General features: G+C 43.3%; 1 protein-coding gene across 1 annotated transcript in view; it reads left to right on the top strand.

The window, feature by feature from the left end:
* LOC140459775 (uncharacterized) overlaps positions 1-18,973 on the top strand; it is a 243,750-nt gene that overhangs the window by 86,478 nt on the left and 138,299 nt on the right. Inside the window, exons 8-11 of the mRNA XM_072554326.1 lie at positions 3,632-3,676; positions 10,252-10,287; positions 14,848-14,874; positions 16,655-16,699. Of these exons, the coding sequence (XP_072410427.1) occupies positions 3,632-3,676; positions 10,252-10,287; positions 14,848-14,874; positions 16,655-16,699 (153 nt within the window). The remainder of the gene's footprint in view (positions 1-3,631; positions 3,677-10,251; positions 10,288-14,847; positions 14,875-16,654; positions 16,700-18,973) is intronic.

The raw sequence follows: 18,973 nt of genomic DNA, 5'->3' as shown, positions 1-18,973 counted from the left end.
AGTTGACGTTTTGGGCATAAGCCCTTCATCAGGAATCACATTCGACTCTGATCCTGCAGCATCTGCAATCCTCACTTTCTCCTGACTGCTCACTGCCCCAAGCAGTTCCCTGGGAGCCAATCACATAGTTGTTAGCAGGCAGAAGACTTTTGTCATTGGTCTGTGGACTAGAGACCAATTATCAATCAGCTAATTTACTGCAGATGAATTGCTATTGATACAAAGCCCTTGGCTGCAACTCACCTACAAACTACACTTCAGCATTTTTAAAAACAAGCAGCTGTGCAAACTGCATTTACAATGAGTATTAAGTTACCTGTTTTCGGAAAAAGTGCAGTAGTCCCTCAACAAATCTTTGTTTTTAAAACAGTTTCTTTCCTACCTAAGTCCACAATCAAAAATACAGAAAAATAAGAAAATTCAGTCCTTACAAATTCACATTTTACCTTCTGTCATGGTCGGATTTATATGTCTCCAGAACATTTTTCTGGACCTCTGGATGACTGGTCCAGTGATGTGACCACTATGAAACTGCCTCCCCACAACCCATCCAGGATTTTTACAGGAACTTCATGACCTCTACCACCTGAAGGTCAGGGGCAGTAGATGCATAGGAACACCTCCCGAACACACGACCATCCGGAATCAAACTCTATCACTCTTCACTCAATATCACTGGGTTGAAATCTAGGAGCTTGTTTCCTAACTGCAGTCTGTATGTGCCTAGCAGTTCAAGAAGGCAGCTCAGTCTCATCTTCTCGAGGGCAATTAAGGATGGTCAATAAAACCTGCTTCTCCTCTGATTAATGGGCAGAGGAACACAGTGTGCAGCTCAACTGGTTTAACTCTTCAGGGTGCTGCCCTGTTAAGAGGGGCATTACATGCTGGGTAGCTGGTGCCAGTCTGAGGACTCCTCCCCATAATTGTGCCTCCCAGCATTCATTCCCAGCCTTATCGAATAGTTCTCCTCCCCTCCTCCATCAAGGTTTGTCAGCCTGACTGTGGGTGAGATCCTGGGCCCATCGCTGAGCACCAGCTCCTTAGCCTATCTACAGTACAGCCAGCACCAGACTCTGCAATCTCAGTGGTACCCATTCCTCAGTCCCAGCACTGCTGGAACTGCAAAGAGGCTCCAAGAAGAAGGGCAGTGGGTCTAGCACTATGGTAGCTCATGGGTTTTAGAACAGGAAGAAATGAGGAGCCAGGGGCTCAGGAGTCACATTGGAAGGCCAAGTGGAATGGAACAAAGGGTAGGAACAGCCTGTCATGGGCTGGGCAAGCCCAGGCACACAGAGTAATCCTCCCCACCTTAAAAAAAACTACCTCCTGAATCTCGGCCGCCTCTCTCACCCACCCATTTCGCAGGGTGCGCTATGTATTTTTTCATTCAATCAGCCTGTTAGTAGCCTCAATTGCCCATATTTCTTTAAAAATGGCGTGTCAGTTCCTGATTTCCACTGTTATGGAAATCATGTCAGAAGTATGTAGAATAGCACGGGGCTGGCCACTGATTGTTCATTATGTGCCTTTCACTGAAAGCGTGCCCATTGTGGAGCCATAAAAGCCAGCACAACCTGTCAGCATGGAGGCAAACTCCTGCTCACAACTGAGTGCTACGTACTCTGATTATAGGCTGGAGTTGCTCAATCGTCACAATTGACATTGAGGTTTTCAGGCCGTGACATGTTTTTGACAATACCCTTGAATTGGAGCTGCTGGTTTCTTGGTATGGCCTACCTGCCCATATAGAAGATCACTGGGAATGTGGCCATCTGCCAGCCAATACACATGTCCAAGCCAGGGCCGCCACCTTTGCGGGATGAGCACTAACATGTTTGTATTACAACGGACTGTTTCACAGGTAACTTTGTCTTTCTATGTGATATTGAAAATGCAAAATAAGCATCGGTGATGCAAGTTTTTGGGTCTTTTCTCTTGTTAGGGTTAAGTTGTCCAGACTTCACTGCCATAAAGCAATGTGCCAATTAGATAAACATCTTGCTTCTGTGGTTCAGTTTGTTTTTGTTAATATACGTTATGTTAGCCAGCTGAAGTTGGCTGTCTTTCCAATGCTCTTCAATAAGAGACAGGTTGTCTGTCACCATAGATACAAGGAAGTAGAACTTGCTGATCACAGGCAGAAACACTAACAACCTGTCCTAAAACATTCTGTGCCCACACCTCCCCCCTCACCTCTGTCCGTGGCCCCCAAGGATCCTTCCACATCCGACAGAAATTTACCTGTACCTCCACTAATGTCATCTACTGTATCCATTGCATCCGTTGTGGTCTCCTCTATATTGAGGAGACAGGACGCCAACTTGCGGATCATTTTAGAGAACATCTCTGGGACACCCACACCAGCCTACCCTACCGGCCTGTGGTTGAATACTTCAACTCTCCCTCCCACTCCACCAAGGACATGCAGGACCTGGGCTGTCTCCATCGCCAAACCCTTACCAACCGATGGCTGGAGGAAGAACACCTTGGAACCTTGCAACCACACAGGATCAGTGTGCATTTCACCAGTTTCCTCATTTCCCCTCCCCCACATGATTCTAGTCCCAAGCCTCCAACTTGGCACCATCCTCTAGACCTGTCCATCACCATTCCAATCTATCCACTCCACCCTCCTCTCCGACTTATCACCTTCTCCCCTCCCTTCATCTACCTATTGCATTCTGAGCTACCAACACCCTTAGTCCCCACCCCCTCCCATTTATCTTTCAGCCCTGGCCCACAAGCCTCATGCCTGATGAAGGGCTTATGCCCGAAACGTCGATTCTTCTGCTGCTCCGATGCTGCCTGACCTACTGTGCTTTTCCAGCGCCACACTCTCGACTCTGATCTCCAGCATCTTGCAGGCCTCACTTTCTTCCTGTCCTATAACTCAATTAAACCACAAAGACACCAAAATTTCATGTCCAGAAGTGCTCTTACAGTTGTTTTTTCCATCACTGAATCATCCGTGGTATTTTTTCATCTATTAGTTGCTGGTGGTGTTAGTACTGAAGAAAGACTGAGCTCACTTTTAATGCCAATCAGGGGCAGATATTTGCTGACTCAAACATAAAAATGGAAGTACGGAAGACAACTGAAAGCAGAACACTGTTCCTAGCTCCAGGATCAGTGCATTCAGGAAAGGAGGAGGAGGATGACAAAACAAAACAACATAGAAGCCAATTTGTTTTCTCTCTGTAAAGCATGCAATGAATGGGGTACACAGAACAGTGGTATTTCACTACTTCTCCTCTGCTGTCCTAGATAACTTGTGAGAGCTGCACATAATCTAACCTACAGATACCCTCTGTCCTGCACCCTCTTGTCATTGCAAGCCAGCCTATCAGTGGTGGATGTAGCCAGTTTTTGGTTCACCTCTGTTAAGTATTAGTTACCCCTAAAGTTTGCTTGCTGTTATTGATTCATGTTAGGAATAACATTCCATCCAATGCTTGTATCAGTTTACAAAGAAACTTCATTTCTTTCAAATTGTTAAGCACAGAATAATGTGAATGGAATAGGTTATTTTGGTAAACCTTTTACTGCACCTATCTTCTATCCTTGCAGACACTGGAGGACCCGCTGTCAATTTCAAATCTAACATGTCCCTTTTGTATTTTCACCTTTGTAGGGTTCGATAGGAGTCACTGGTGTTCCAGGCTTCCACGGGCAAAAGGTGAGTATCTGCATATTCAGCATCAGGCAGTGTATAGTCAGGTGTAATCCACCTTTCCCAATCCAGTTAGACTACTGCAGTGTTACAATTCTCCTTCTAAATTAGGATGAATTTCATTGTTTGAGAATTCACAATGCTGTCCCAATCTAAAACGTGAAATGAATGTTTTGTTCTCCTGTACTGTATGACTAACACGTGGACCAAATACTGTTGCTGTTTGTGGAGTGCCTTTTGCTATTGTTGGACTGAACTTTGTCATTGATGCTGCTTGGCTGTCTGCAGAATTCCTCACAACAGGATAGTCTGCTTCCCAAACTAAAGGTACAAAATCCATCTTGCTTTAGCTTACAATAGCAGTCGTGATAATTCTCACGCACTTAGAACAGAAAACAAAGAAGCGATCACAAAAACACAGTTAGGTCAAAAAGTTAACCATAGTGTAGCCTCTTATATTTGTGAACCATTGTGTATTCTAAGCAAGAAGGAATGTTGAAGGTTCTACTTCCTGTGCGAAGGACTGTCACCGCTAGCATCTTAAAGTGTTAGAATATTTCATGCTTACAGCAATTATAACACAGTGTCACTGGCAGCGCATCTTTGATTTTCCAACAGTTGCATAGAATCCATAGAATTCCCTACAGTGTGGAAATGGGCCATTCGGCCCATCAAATCCACTGCGACCTTCTGAAGAGCATCCCACTCAAACCCATTCCTGTAACCCTGCATTTCCCATGGCAAACCTACCCATTCCTGGACACTGTGGGCAATTTAGCACAGCCGATCCACCAAATTTGCACATCTTTGGACTGTGGGAGGAAACCGGAGCATCTGGGGGAAACCCACGCAGACGTGGAAGAATGTGCAAACTCCACACAGTCGGTCACCCTAGGCTGGATTCAAACCTGGGTCCCTGACCCTGTGAGACAGCAGCGCTAGCTACTGAGCAACCATGCCACCACTTAGAGACTACTAGGCAGGATTCCGTATCACCATTGTATGTTCAGGAATATAATCTCCTAATATTTACAGGCCTGTCACAGACAACACCATTCACTTAGAAAGAAGCAGGCCCTTTGACTCTGACCTATTGCTGCCCAATCCCAATTGAAAGTCTAGGCATTTCCTTGAATAGTGCTTATTTTTCAAAACAAAAATCATAGCTACCATACATCAGTTTGATTATATTCTGGGACTGGGGTATTACTGGTAAAATTAGTATCTGTTAGCCATTTCAACTGTGACTTTGGTTTCAGCAATAAGAAGTCACTGAAGCTTTATCAACAGATAAACATTCATGATTGCTCCAGAAATGTAGTTGGAAAATGCAACAACAACTGTGGTTTCTGCTAAATAAGACAAACCACAGAATTGTACATTCCTGTCCTAACAAGTGTAATGATTAGATCAAATATCAAGTTTGGATAAACAAGAACAATCTTATTCCATGATGTGGAGGAGTTGGTGTTGGACTGGGATGGACAAAGTTAAAAATCTCACAACACCATGTTATAGTCCAACAGGTTTATTTGGAATCACTAGCTTTCCGAGTGCTGCTCGTTCATCAGGCGGTTGTGGAGCAGGATCGTAAGACACAGAATTTATAGCAAAAGATTACATTGTCATGTTGGAAATTGATGGTGGTATTAGCTACATTAAAATTTCTTTCTACCCATTACTGTACACAGTAAAATCATTGAAATAAAAATAAAATACTGCAGATGCTGGAAATCTGGAATTACAAACAGATCATGTTTGAAACTCTCAGCTGGCAGTATCTGTGAAGAAAGAAACAATTTGGTGTTTCAAGTCCAATATGACTCTTCTTTTGAAGAAGGAATTTGAATCAAAATATTAGCTCCAATTCTCTCCACACAGAAGTAAAATCATTACAGCGATAGCCTCAATGTATTCTGTTTCCAATATAACTGAAGATGCAGTCTTTACTTAACTGTATCCTGGTGTAGTTTAGTTTTGATTCATGAGGCAATGACTTAAACAGATACTTTCACTGATCGTATCTGTGTGATTTCAGCTTTTATGAGGCATTTGTGGTTGATAAACCCCGTTGTCTGCATGGATCCCATACCATATAAAGGAGTGAAAATCCCATCATCTGACTTCTATTTCTTCCAAAACACACAACTTGGCAGGATTATGTAGCAGTAATTAGATATTCCTGTCTTTCCACTTTTCTGTCAAGCTATTCCTTCAATTTTTCATAACAAAATTTAAATATGACAGTTACAAAACAAATTCCTTAAGTAAGGGTGGACAGTGGTTAGCACTGCTGCCTTACTGCGCTGAGGACCCAGATTTGATTCCAGCCTCGGGTGACTGTCTGTGTGGGGTTTGCACATTCTCCCCGTGTCTGCATGGTGCTCTGGGTTCCTCCATAGTCCAAAGATGTGCAGATTAGGTGGATTGGTCATGCTAAATCACCCATATTTTGCAGGGAGGTGCAGGCTAGGTGGATTAGCCACAGGAAATGGAGGGTTACAGGGATAGTGGAGGAGGTGGGTCTGAGTGGGATGCCCTTCAGAGGGTGGATGTGGACTCAATGGGCCAAACCACCTGCTTCCACACTCGGGATGCCATGTTTCTGTAATTCTATGAATAATGCTGTGACTTTGTCAGTGCATTCAAAAGCAAATCCACTGCCCCACCATCTCCTTCTTTACCTCAGTAACTGCACAGTTATCACTTCAAGTGTCTTCTGGAACACATTAGATGGGATTTTAAAATGAACAAACAATAGCATCATCAGTCAGTCAAGAACGATTGGACACTTAAGCAGTTTTGCAATGAGTCTTGAATTGAGCCACAGTATAAGCTCCCCTCTCTGAGTTCCCCAACCAATCTGGGAGGACAGGCAGGATCACCCACTGCATCTTTCAAAGGAAGGAGTTTAATTTGTGTTACGCTGGCTCAGCTATACGTGCAGCTACCACTGGATTGGAGGGAAGAGCAGGAAAGGCTGCTCCCCAGATCTCTCTCATTTACCTGTGTGCCCTGCTTTGGAGTCTGATGGGCTACAGTGAAATGATCTGACCCAAAGATGGAGGAAGAGGACAACCTCACCATTTAAGGAGGTGTGGATAGAAATGGCAGAGGCAATCAGCAGCTAAAGTATGGTCCCTCCAATCTGTTTACCAAACAGAACTACTTGAATGCCCAAACACCTCAAGCAGCAAGTGATGGGCACAGCTAAGAAATCTCACAAACAACGGATCAGATCTAAGCTCTGCCGTCCCACCACATCCAGTTGTGAATGGTGGTGGGCGATTAGACAAAGCACTGGAGGAGGAGGCTCCACAAATATCCCCCCCTCAATGATGGAAGAGCCCAACACATGAAGTATTCGCAACAATCTTCAGCCAAAAGTGCCGACAGGATGATCCACCTCTGCCTCCTCCAGTGACTCTCAGCGTCATAAATACCAGTCTTCAGACAATTTGATTCACTCCACGTGTTATCATGAAATAGTTGTAGGCACCAGATACTGCATAGGTTATGGACCCTGACAATGTTCCAACAATAATACTGAAGACTTGTGCTCCAGAATTTGCTACTCCCTAGCTAAGATGTCCCAGTACACCTACAACTCTGGTATCTGCCTGACACCTGGGCAATTTTCCACATAATGTTCTGTACACAAAAAGCAGGACAAATCCAACCACCACCCCATCAGTAAAGTGATGGAAAGTGTCATCAATGGTGCTATCATGCAGAACCTGCTCAGCAGTAACCTGCTCAATGACACTTGGTTTGGGTTCTACCAGGGCCACTCAGCTCCTGACCTCATTACAGCCTTGCTTTAAACATGGACAAAAGAGCTGAATTCCAGAGGGGAGGTGAGAGTGACAGCCCTTGACATCAAGGCTACCTTCAATTGAATGTGGCCTCAAGGAGCCCTAGAAAAACTGGAATCAGCGGGTGTTGGGGGGGGGCTTTCTGCTGGTTGGAGTCATAGCTGGAACATGGGAAGATGGTCATGTTTGTTGGAGGTCACCTTAGCCCCAGGATATCTCTGCAGGAGCTCCTGCGCATAGTGTCCTCGGTCCAACCGTCCTCAGTTGCTTCAACAGTGACCTTCCCTCCATCATAAGGTCAGAATTGGGGGTGTGCAATCATCAGTGAACAATGTTCGCAACGTTCATGATTTCCTGATGAAGGGCTTATGTCCGAAATGCCGATTTCTCCTGCTCCTCGAATGCTGCCTGACCCGCTGTGCTTTTCCAACACCACACTCTTCGACTCAGTATCCAGGCTTGGTCTGACAAGTAGTAACTAATGTTTGTGTCGAGAGTGTGGTGCTGGAAAAGCACAGCAGGTCAGGCAGTATCTGAGAAGCAGGAGAGTTGAAGTTTCGGGCATAAGCCCTTTATCAAGAATGAGGCTTGTGGGCAGATGGGGCTGAGAGATAAATGGGAGGTGGTGGGGCTGGAGGGGGGTGGGTATGGTAGCTGAGAATGCAATAGGTAGATGAAGGTGATAGGTCAGAGGGGAAGGTGGACAAATAGATGGGAAAGGTGATGGACAGGGCAGGAGGGCAGAGTCAAGTTGAAGGCTTGGGACTGGGATAATGTGGAGGGAGGGAAATGAGAAAACTGGTGAAATCTACATTGACCCCGTGTGGTTGCACAGTCCCAGGGTGGAATATGAGGAGTTCTTCCTCCAGCCCCCCACCCACAAGCATCATTCCTGATGAAAAGTTTATGCCCAAGACATTGGTTCTCCTGTTCTTCGGATGCTGCCTGACCTGTTGTGCTTTTCCAGTGCCACACTCTCGTCTCTGATCTCGAACATCTGCAGTCTCTCTTTCTCCTGCAAGTAACATCTGTGCCACACAAGTGACTGGCACTGAACATCACCAGTAAGAGACAATCTAACCCACACCACCCCTTGACATGCAATGGTGTTACCATCACTGAATCCTCCTCTGTCAACATATTAGGGTTAACATTGACCAGAAACTCAACTGGACTCAACACATAAACACAGTGGCTACAACAGGAGGTCAGAGGCTAGGGATATTATGGCATGTAACGCACCTCCTGAATCCCAAAACCTGTTCACCATCTGCAAGACATAAATCAGGAGTGTGATGGAATACTACTCACTTCCCTGAAGGGTGCAGCTCTAACAGCTGCAGCAGTGTTTACCATCTACACAATACACAGCAGAAACTCACCAAAGATCTTGAGACAGCACCTACCAAGTCCAAGACCACTTCCATCTGGAAGGACAAGGGCAGCAGGGAACACCATCACTGTAGGAACCCCTTCATGCCCCTCACAATCCTGACTTGGAAGTATATTACCATTCCTTCGCTGTCGCTGGGTCAGGATCCTGGAATTCCATCCAGGAGTGCATTGTGAGTCAACCTGCAGCATGTAGACTGCAGTGGTTCAAGAAGGCAGCTCACCACCACCTTCTCAAGAGCAATCCGAGATAGGCAGTAAATGCTAGCCCAGCCAGCGACAGCCACATCCCACAAGTGAATTAAAACCTTTGGCGGCAGTTCATCAAAATGACCTCAAAAAGGCTGGAAAGGTGAGTGACAGAAACGTGTTCAGGAGCCAAGTCCCACAATCTGACAAATTCTCAGCATCTCCTTGCATCACCCTCCTCGTAACACAGTTCAATATTACACACTTGGTTTTTAAGAACACAAAATGTTTAGTTGGTTGGTGACACTACTTTAGGAATCTATTGTATTGTCTTGTCGATCTCAAAACCCTCTCTCCCTATCACACTCCCTGCAATGTTTCAGTCAGACTTCAAGCAGTGGAGAAGAATGCAGAATCTTGTCTTATGCTGGACTTTTTCATCAGAAAGACATGAACAGAAAGTCCAGAAGCATTTGCTTTAGTAATTTCTGTAGAGATAGCATTGCCAACTCAAATTGAACACCAGTTCCAAGGAAAGGATGATTTCTGTTAAGGAGAGATTTCATGAGCAAGAATCGAAATAGTTGTTACAAAGCCACAGCTGGTGTTCCAGATACTGTAAATGGGTTAACAAAATGCCAGGTCATACATGAAGGATCTTCTGTCTGTATGTCTCCCATCCTCTGAAAGAGATTAATGATCCTCTCTTCCCAGGCCAGCTAATAACAGTATTGCACCTTTATATAAAGTTCCTTGTGGGCACTGTCACAGAGCATCTCAGAAATTGGAGAATCTGAAAATTATTGCAAATACTGTTTTGAGTGTATGAATAGTTTGCATCTAAGTTTAAGGCAGGAAAAGCTTTGGTGATTTATGTGGGCAATCACGAGCAACAGGTAAGCAAGTGCTTAGCTAGAACCAGGCTGTGCCAGCAAGTACAAGGGGCAGTTGATTCTGTGAAATTCTACTGCGTTGGAACATTCAATAGCCCTGTTGAAAAATCTACTTAAACTAAATTGGAAATTGATTCATGGAATCGAAAAATCAGAGAATCATTGTTTTGGACAGTCAAGCCCTTCCTTGTGATTTCTTTGCTTTTGCTGTATTGGTCACTCAGGACATAATATATTGAAAATCTATATTTATTTTTGCACTGTGCTCATGCAATTGTTTCTCTTTCTCCAGGGTGATTCTGGGAAGGATGGTGATCCAGGCCCCAAGGTTAGTTTGATTTGTAAGAATTCTTGATTGCTATAAGCACAATGCCCAGAAAAAAAACCATTGGTCCAAAAAGTATCTAATATATATGATACAGTCGAGTGTAAAATGCTAACAGCAGTCAGCTCCACTGAGGGCAGGCTGCATTTTCTAATCCTAATAAAATGATTAATGGCAGCTAAAATCCTGTCAGGGTGCTGGTAGTGTTATGGTTTGTGCACAATGAGCGTCATCAAAATGGAGTTTACTTTGAAACATGCAATATTAACAACAAATGTGTTAATGCATTGAAAAACTGACTTTCTCTAGCATATTAATGTAACCTTTAACCCATTGGATGTCTTTATGAAATGTATCAGCTATGCTGTTTTGCATCAATAGTGTTATGGCACAATGAATTATACTCCAGATATTCTTTGTCACTGTTCTTTCAATGATTTTTGAATAATGTGGGAAAAGATATATATTAATTTACCTTTTCCAATAAAATATTGATTACTGGCTTTGTTGTCATGGCTAATTGGCTTGTTTGTGTAGGTAAATAGTAACTCATCATGGGCAAGATGAGAAAAAGGGAATTTTAAGCAAGTAAAATAAAAAGAGAAGGTTTCTGACTATGAATGGCATAGTCTGGTGAAAACTTGTACTCAAGTTATTAACTTTCCTTCCATGTTCAGAAGCTAATTAACATTCTCTGCATTTCCAACACTACCTATTTTCATTGCAAATTTTCAGAACTTGATTTTTTAAAAATAATACTGATGCCATAAAGCTAATGGCTTCGATCTTTGTTATATTGCCTTTCCTGGTGTAGTCTCAGCCAAGCAGTGATGTGGTAGTTAGTCTCCCGTTTACAGCTGGCAAAGACTACTGATGACTCAAAACTGCTCGTTGGCCATTTGTGTACCTAAGGAAGTTGTAAACAACAAGCCCATGTCTGTGTGGGTTTCCTCCGGGTGCTCCGGTTTCCTCCCACAGTCCAAAGATGTGCAGGTCAGGTGAATTGGCCACGCTAAATTGCCCGTAGTGTTAGGTAAAGGGGTAAATGTAGGGGAATGGGTGGGTTGCGCTTCGGCGGGTCGGTGTGGACTTGTTGGGCCAAAGGGCCTGTTTCCACACTGTAAGTAATCTAATCTAATCTAATCAAAAAGCCCACAGAGGTTCATCATGTACATTGTGTGGTAAATATTATAATCTGATTGGAAGACTGTGTGAAATTGCTGATGCTTAAAAGACTTCATGCTTTACTAATTTTTTAAGATGGAACTGAGGGTCCTGCTCATGCAGCACATTCTATACAAAGCACAAAAATTGGCAAGATGTGGGCTCTGACTCACAACTCAACACTGGAAGTACATTTTTGCCTTTATTGTTTGAGCATTAAGCACTAACTGGGCAAAATTTAATGTAACATCGAATAATATAGAGTCACTTTCTATTAAGTGTGGCAGACATTCAGCCCAAAATTCTTCTCTTTGTTTTATTCAAATAAAGCTGATTGCCCTGCCATTGCTTCCCGTTGACAGTCAGGTTATCCAAACAGTACCTATCCCTACTAGATCACAGTCAAAGAATGGGGCCAGCAGTGGGTAGAAACGTGCTGTTTCATATCCCCTATAAAGTTTTAATATAGTCCAAGCTTTCCATTTGCTTTATGCTAACACACCTAATGACAATATCACCTCCTTTTTCACTGGGCATTAGCTGGGCTGCTCCCACTTTACTCAACTGTTGTCCTTCTTGGTCTTTAGCATCCCCAGTTCATCTTTACCCTAGTGTAAGGCTCTCTCACTCTCTTCAGGGCTGAAACACACTTCATTTACGTGCACACACATACAGGTTCCTGAATCCATCTCTGTCATGCTGTGCCTTACTCCTGCTCCATTGCCAGCTTCTCCCTGGGCTGTTCTTCTGCTCTTCTGATGTTACGTGTGTAATCGTGCACCTTAAAAGATTGTGGACTTCAGAATGAGAATGTTATGAGCAAGGAAGACCCAACGAAGAAGCAAAAATCCAAAACGTGCGGTAGAAACGTTTGAAAAAGCCTTGAGATGACATTTTGGTGTTATATCACATAAAATGCATGTACCTCCTGGATGATGAGAGGAATTTTCAGATAAATACAAAACATCACCCTTATCAAACTTACAAGATAATTTCAAGACCATGAAAATCAATGCATTTGCTATGATAAATTAATTGCTGGTGGAATTTATTTATACCAAGTATCCCATGGATTGTAATTCAAAGTTTGTGAGAAGATTTGTAGCTCGGGTGCTCGTTGTTGTGGTTCTGTTCGCCAAGCTGGGAATTTGTGTTGCAGACATTTCGTCCCCTGTCTAGGTGACATCCTCAGTGCTTGGGAGCCTCCTGTGAAGCGCTTCTGTGATGTTTCCTCCAGCATTTGTAGTGGTTTGAATCTGCCGCTTCCGGTTGTCAGTTCCAGCTGTCCATTGCAGTGGTCGGTATATTGGGTCCAGGTCGATGTGCTTATTGATTGAATCTGTGAATGAGTGCCATGCCTCTAGGAATTCCTAGAGAACAGCCAGGGAATTCGTAGAGGCAAGGCACTCATCCACAGATTCAATCAATAAGCACATCGCCCTGGACCCAATATACCGACCACTGCAACGAACAGCTGGAACTGACAACTGGAAGCGGCAGATTCAAACCACTATAAATGCCGGAGGAAAGATCACAGAAGCGCTTCACAGGAGGCTCCCAAGCACTGAGGATGTCACCTAGACAGGGGACGAAATGTCTGCAACACAAATTCCCAGCTCGGCGAACAGAACCACAACAATGGATTATAATTGATATACATGAGAGAACTGTTCATCAACCTGAAATATTAACTCTGCTTCTCTCTTCTCTGCTGCTCTTTTATTATGCAAGTCTCAATCGAAAGCTTCTCTTCTAGACAGGTTTGTTGGTGCGAAATGAAGGGCACCTCCAGACCTGGCCAGGTATCTGAATCACATCTTCAGCAACCAAATGGCTTGTTCTGACCGCCATGCTGCCCATATAGCTCCAATGGCCTTTCCTGTTCTATTACTGTGGCGTTCTCACAGTGTTTATCCATCATGTTCTGAGAGGATAGCCCTTGCCTCCAAGCAGCTACCTCCTGCATATCCGTGGGTGTGATGCTTAGTAGGAATCTCGGTGCACAGTGAAGGAAGCTTGCAGGATATATCACACACGAATGCCTTCGCTGGTTACAGAGGAGCTGAATATTAATGCAGTGATAAAATCTCTTGATCTGATGATGCCTTGATAGTCACATGGGTGCAGTGTATGTCTCCCCGTGTTTATGACAATCCAGCTGCTGCAACAGGTTTGAGGGTCCATGTGTTCTGACCAGCCTCATCAGCAGCATGAAGAACATAATTGGGTGTCTTGTCAAACATGTGATAGTCACCTGGAAGATGCACTTGTGAGATATTGCAAATGTCACCAGCAGATCCTTGGGAGAAGCCGGAGACAAAGAACTGCAGGTGACCTGAGAGCCCTTGGTACTGCCTGCCTACCTGGTCCATTTGGAAAGAGGTCATGTGCAGGGACCTGCAGATGTTGCCAATAATCTGCTGAGTAAGTCTGAACATCTCAACGCAGGGTCCCCATCCAGGTAGCTGAGCCTCTACCTGAATAACCCATGCTAGAGTCTCACCTGCTTTAAGCTGGAACTCTGTATTCATCCGTTCAGTTGCATCTAGATGCTGGTGGCTGATGTAAAGCCAGCAGCTGCTGCAGTTGTTGTTCTTGTTTTGCATCAGACATCCAGGTTTAAACAGCCCAAGTGATGCTGAGAAGACTGAGAGAGGAAGGACATATAGGTCAATGTGCAAGGCAGCAGAAAGAACCTCAGGATTTGGATTGCGTCTCCAAAGCAATGAAAGCACATGATTGGAAAAGGCCTATGAACAAAAGCTTTAACATAGAAACAACTGATATAGTTCCAACTGTGTCAATCTCCATTGTGCTCTCGCCTGGTTTGCCCCGGCACATTTCAAATCAGGAACCATGTACACTAGCAATGAAAGTTGGGATGGAGGGTTAACTCAAGGCTATTGTGGTGCAGTGATAGTGTCCCTACCTCTGAGCCAAAAGACATGGGTTCATGTCCCACCTGCCCCAGAGGTGTGTAAAGACATCTCTGACAAGTTCATTGGACATTATTTACTGGATTAGCTTTTTAACCAGTGGCAACTTCATATATTTCAAGCTCAGAACATCCTGTTTTGCAAGGGTTTCCTGTTTTTTTTGTTGGCCCAAAGATCAAGAAGATTATATTGGGTTTCAAATACTCAAGCATTTTCCCTTCTTTAACTCTCAATACACACTGATATCCACAGCCTTATCGACACAGGTTAAAATTTCAACCAAAACACTGTCTTTCAATACAAATTATTGAACACAAATGTCAAGGATAAAAATGAATTCTATTGTCTATTTTTAAGTAAAGATTCTCATGTTGGAAACTTGTAGGGTTAAGTCTACTGCATATTGTGCACTTCTTATGTTCCAATTCAGAATTCTTTTCTTTTTGCTGTTTCTTTTTGTCAGGGTGAGATTGGAGAACGTGGTGATAAGGTGAGAACCATACTGAAACCTATAAATTCTAACAGGATGAGACAGATAAGTGCAGGAAAGATGCTCCTGATGACTAAGCAGTGCTGAACCAGGGATCACAGCTAAGGATACAGGGTAGGCCATTTAGGACTGAGAGAAGGAGAAACTGTCTCTACCCAGAGAGTGGTGACTCCACAGAGGCCGATATCCTTTCACCAAGTCACCTGGTAATTACATGTGCATAATACTTGACACTGATCTGTGTCCCTCAGAGCCAGCTCTCAGAGTGGACAGAATCTCTGACTCTTCTGTTTATAGTACTTTTGAGATTTAGTGTGCACTTGGGGCAACAGGCAATTCTGAACTTTTGGTTCCCAAGCATTCCACCATGGAGAATTTTGTTTTGCCTCGCCCATGAGTGTGTTGGAGAATAATGAATTTGGATTGGTAATCGAGATTAATTCACAGCTCTATAATTGTTTTACATGTGTGAGTACAAGGGTTATAGAAGTTGAACTAGATGGACCTTAGGCATTTCTTATCATCTTGTGACATCCCTCCCAGGATAGAGTGTCACAGTTTAACCTTGCAACTGAAAGACAGCTGTGGAGAAATTCAGTTGTGTATCACCATCTCCAGTGGTACCATGCAGACTGTGTCAATATCACTGGGAGCAAGATTAACAGCTATGCAGCATGTTGACTACTGATATCTATAAATGAGGTTCTCCCCCAACATCTCAAATACTGCAGCACCCTATCAACTCTATCTTGAAGTGTCAGTTAGTTTATGGTTGCAAGTCTTTGGCCTGTGGCTTAAATCTGCAGCCTTCTGATTCAAAGGGAAGGGTATAACCACCTAGATACACTACAAGATAACTTGAACAAAACTTAATGACTTCAAATATATCTTTGTATTATTAATGTTTTAATTCTTGTTGACATCAGGTGTCCGCTCAGAAACAATTATGCTTATTATTTAACTTGTCTGCATAGAACAACATCATAAAGTATCGATGTTATACTGATTAAAATGCAGTAACATGAATGTCACAAAACATATTTGATAGTGCTGTGGTCCAATTACAACCTGAAAGATTGATAAAAACATAAATATAATGATGTAAATGTTAAACAAGAGGAAATATCTATCAAACTTTGTTTCTTCCTTGTATAAAAGAGAAAACTGACCTGAAGGATATTGCCAATGTTTGATAGGACTTGATAGGGTCGACATGGGAAAGATGTTTCTGAAATTACTTCACAGGGGCTGGTATCCTGTCATCACTCTTTACTTACATGTGGAGAGTCTTTGACACTGATTCGCCTCCCGCAGAACCACTCTGAGTGGACAGAACCTCTGACATTCCTGTTTATTATCTGTCAGCTATGGTTCCCTGTTTGGACCAGATTAACAGCCCTGATCTATAAGGTCCACCTTGCTGACCTCATTATAATTATTATAGTGAGACTGGAATTTTCTGCCACAGGAAGTGATTGCAGCCAAAACGTTGAATGTTTTCAAGATGTTAAACATAGTTCTTATGCTGAAGGGATCAAAGTGTATGTGGTGAAAGCAAGAACATGGTATTCCATTGGATGATCAGCCATGTTTACATTGAATGGGACAGCAGGCTCAAAGGGCCAAATGGCCTCCACCTACTCCTATTTTCTATGCTTCTATGGCTTTTCTGGTTATTATTCTTCTCACAATTTTAAATGAGATTTATTTTTATTGATGGAGCTTTGAGTCTGTGTTCTAAATATAAACTTTGTTTCTCTTCACCTTCCTTTTTGCTCAGGGTGATGTTGGGAAACCAGGACTAAAAGGTGACAAAGGAGGAAAGGTAAGTTTTTCAAAGACTAAGAATCCTGTAGAAGCTGTGGAGAGAGAGACAGAGTTAACATTTCCAAGTCCAACATGAGTCTTCTACAGCATGTTAACACTGTATCTCTCTCCAAGGATGCTGCCAAAGCCACTGAGTTTCTGTTTATTTCAGATTTTCAGCATCTGCATTATTTTGCTTTTAAATTCTTCAGTAACTCAATTCATTGGTTATGTGGGAAAGCAAGACAATTTGTAAAGAGCATGGTCTCACAAGGTGTAAGTTAATTCATAGAATCCCTACAGTGTGAAAACAAGCCATTTGGCCTAACAGGTCCTCATCAACCCTCCAAAGAGTAACTCACCCAGATCCATTCCCCTACCCCTATTACTCTACATTTCCTCTGACTAATGCACCTAACCTAAACATCACAAAGATAGGCCCGCTTCTTACTGGGAAGGTCCTATATTGCCTATGCTAAACCTGGATATTATATTTTTTCAGTTATAATAAGGCAACTAACTACCCTGACCTGAATAGAGCAAGTAGTCCTCATGCTTTTAGAATATGATTTTTGTGACTAGTGTTAAACTATCCTTTAATTCCACATCATTGTTGTACCAAGAATATGAAAGGTGTTGGTGTGTCCTGAATTATGGCATTGAAGTGGAGAACTGTATTCTAAATGAATTAGCAATGTGGTGATATAGCAAGCTTGTTGCGTACATGATGTCAACCTACAGACAGTTACTGCCCATGGAGTGTACCTGAAATGTTGGGGACTCCTGTTCAAGGTGAAAGCCAGGAGGGACAAGTGGTGAGCTCAAGGTACTCACTCTGACTTTTTGGAACAGAGCATAGACTGTAGACAGTACAGCATAGGGAACAGGCCCTTCGGCCCACCATGTCTGTGCTGACCATGATGCCATTCTAAATCCCATCTGGTTGCACATGATTCATATGCCTCTATTCCCTACCTGTTCGTGTGCCTGTCTGAATGTCCCTTAAACATCGTTATCATGTCTGTTTCTGCCACCTCTCCTAACTTGCGTCCTGTGTAAAACAAAGCATTCTTCGCACATGTCCCTTAAACTTTTCCCCTCTCACCGTAAACCTATAACCCCTAGTATTTAACATTTTGACCCTGAGAAAAAGATTCCGACTATCCACCATGCCTCTTTTAATTTTATATACCTCTATCAGGTCACCCCTCTGTTTCTGATGCTCTAGTGAAAACAATCCAAGTTTGTCCAAGCTCTCCTGGTGGTTATGTTGAGAATATTGGGAATGATCACCACCCAATTTCTCTCTACTGTGTGCGGGAATAAAACATTGCACCAAAATCAAGTGAAATTCGGTACTAATGAAATATAACTGCATGCAATGAAAGACTCATCACTCACTAACCAGGTCCTTATCTCATTGTTTGAACCTTTGGTGGAAATTCAGATAACATTTTTCTTGACATCAAGAAGCTCATTTTCCAATCTCGCCATATTTTCCCAACTGTCTCTCCTTGACCCATGTCATTCAGAGGCTGGGAAGATTCACAATATGGAGGTGCTGGTGTTGGACTGGGGTGGACAAAGTCAGAAATCACACAGCACCAGGATATAGTGCAACAGGTTTATTTGAAATCACAAACATTCGGAGTATTGTTCCTTTGTGAAGTACTTCACCTGATGAGGGAGGAGCACTCTGAAAGATTAGATTAGATTACCCACAGTATGGAAACAGGCCCTTCAGCCCAACAGGTCCACACTGACCCTCCGAGTAGTAACCCACCCAGACCCATTCCCCTACACAACACTTACCTCTGATTAATGCACCTAACGCTAGGGATAATCGAGTCTGGCCAATTCACCTGCACATCTTTTGGATTGTGGGAGGAATCCGAAGCACCCGGAGGACACCCACGCAGACACTGGGAGAATGTGCAAATTCCACACAGACCGAGGCTGGAATCGAGCCCTGGTCCCTGGCACTGTGAGGCAGCCATGCTAACTACTGAACCACCATGTCACTCTCAGCTTGTGATTTCAAATAAAACTTTGGACTATAACCTGGTGTTGAGTGACTTCTGACTTTGTGAAAATCCAGTCCAGCAATTTAAACTGTTCCACTTGGTTCGCAACTTCTCTGGAAATCCCAGGTTTAATATAGCCTTCAGTGATCATACCTGAACAGTTGACTGGGAGTGTGAGAGATCGTATATAGCAGAGGCTAAAGTAGAGGCTTTGGAATTGTACCTGGTGCCTTAAGTCTGCAAGGAGTAATAAGTGTGTATAGGTGATG

Source organism: Chiloscyllium punctatum, chromosome 1, assembly GCF_047496795.1.
Source record: "Chiloscyllium punctatum isolate Juve2018m chromosome 1, sChiPun1.3, whole genome shotgun sequence".
Classification (NCBI taxonomy): domain Eukaryota; kingdom Metazoa; phylum Chordata; class Chondrichthyes; order Orectolobiformes; family Hemiscylliidae; genus Chiloscyllium; species Chiloscyllium punctatum.
Note: the sequence above shows the minus strand (reverse complement) of the source record. Positions and strands in the feature narration are given on the sequence as shown.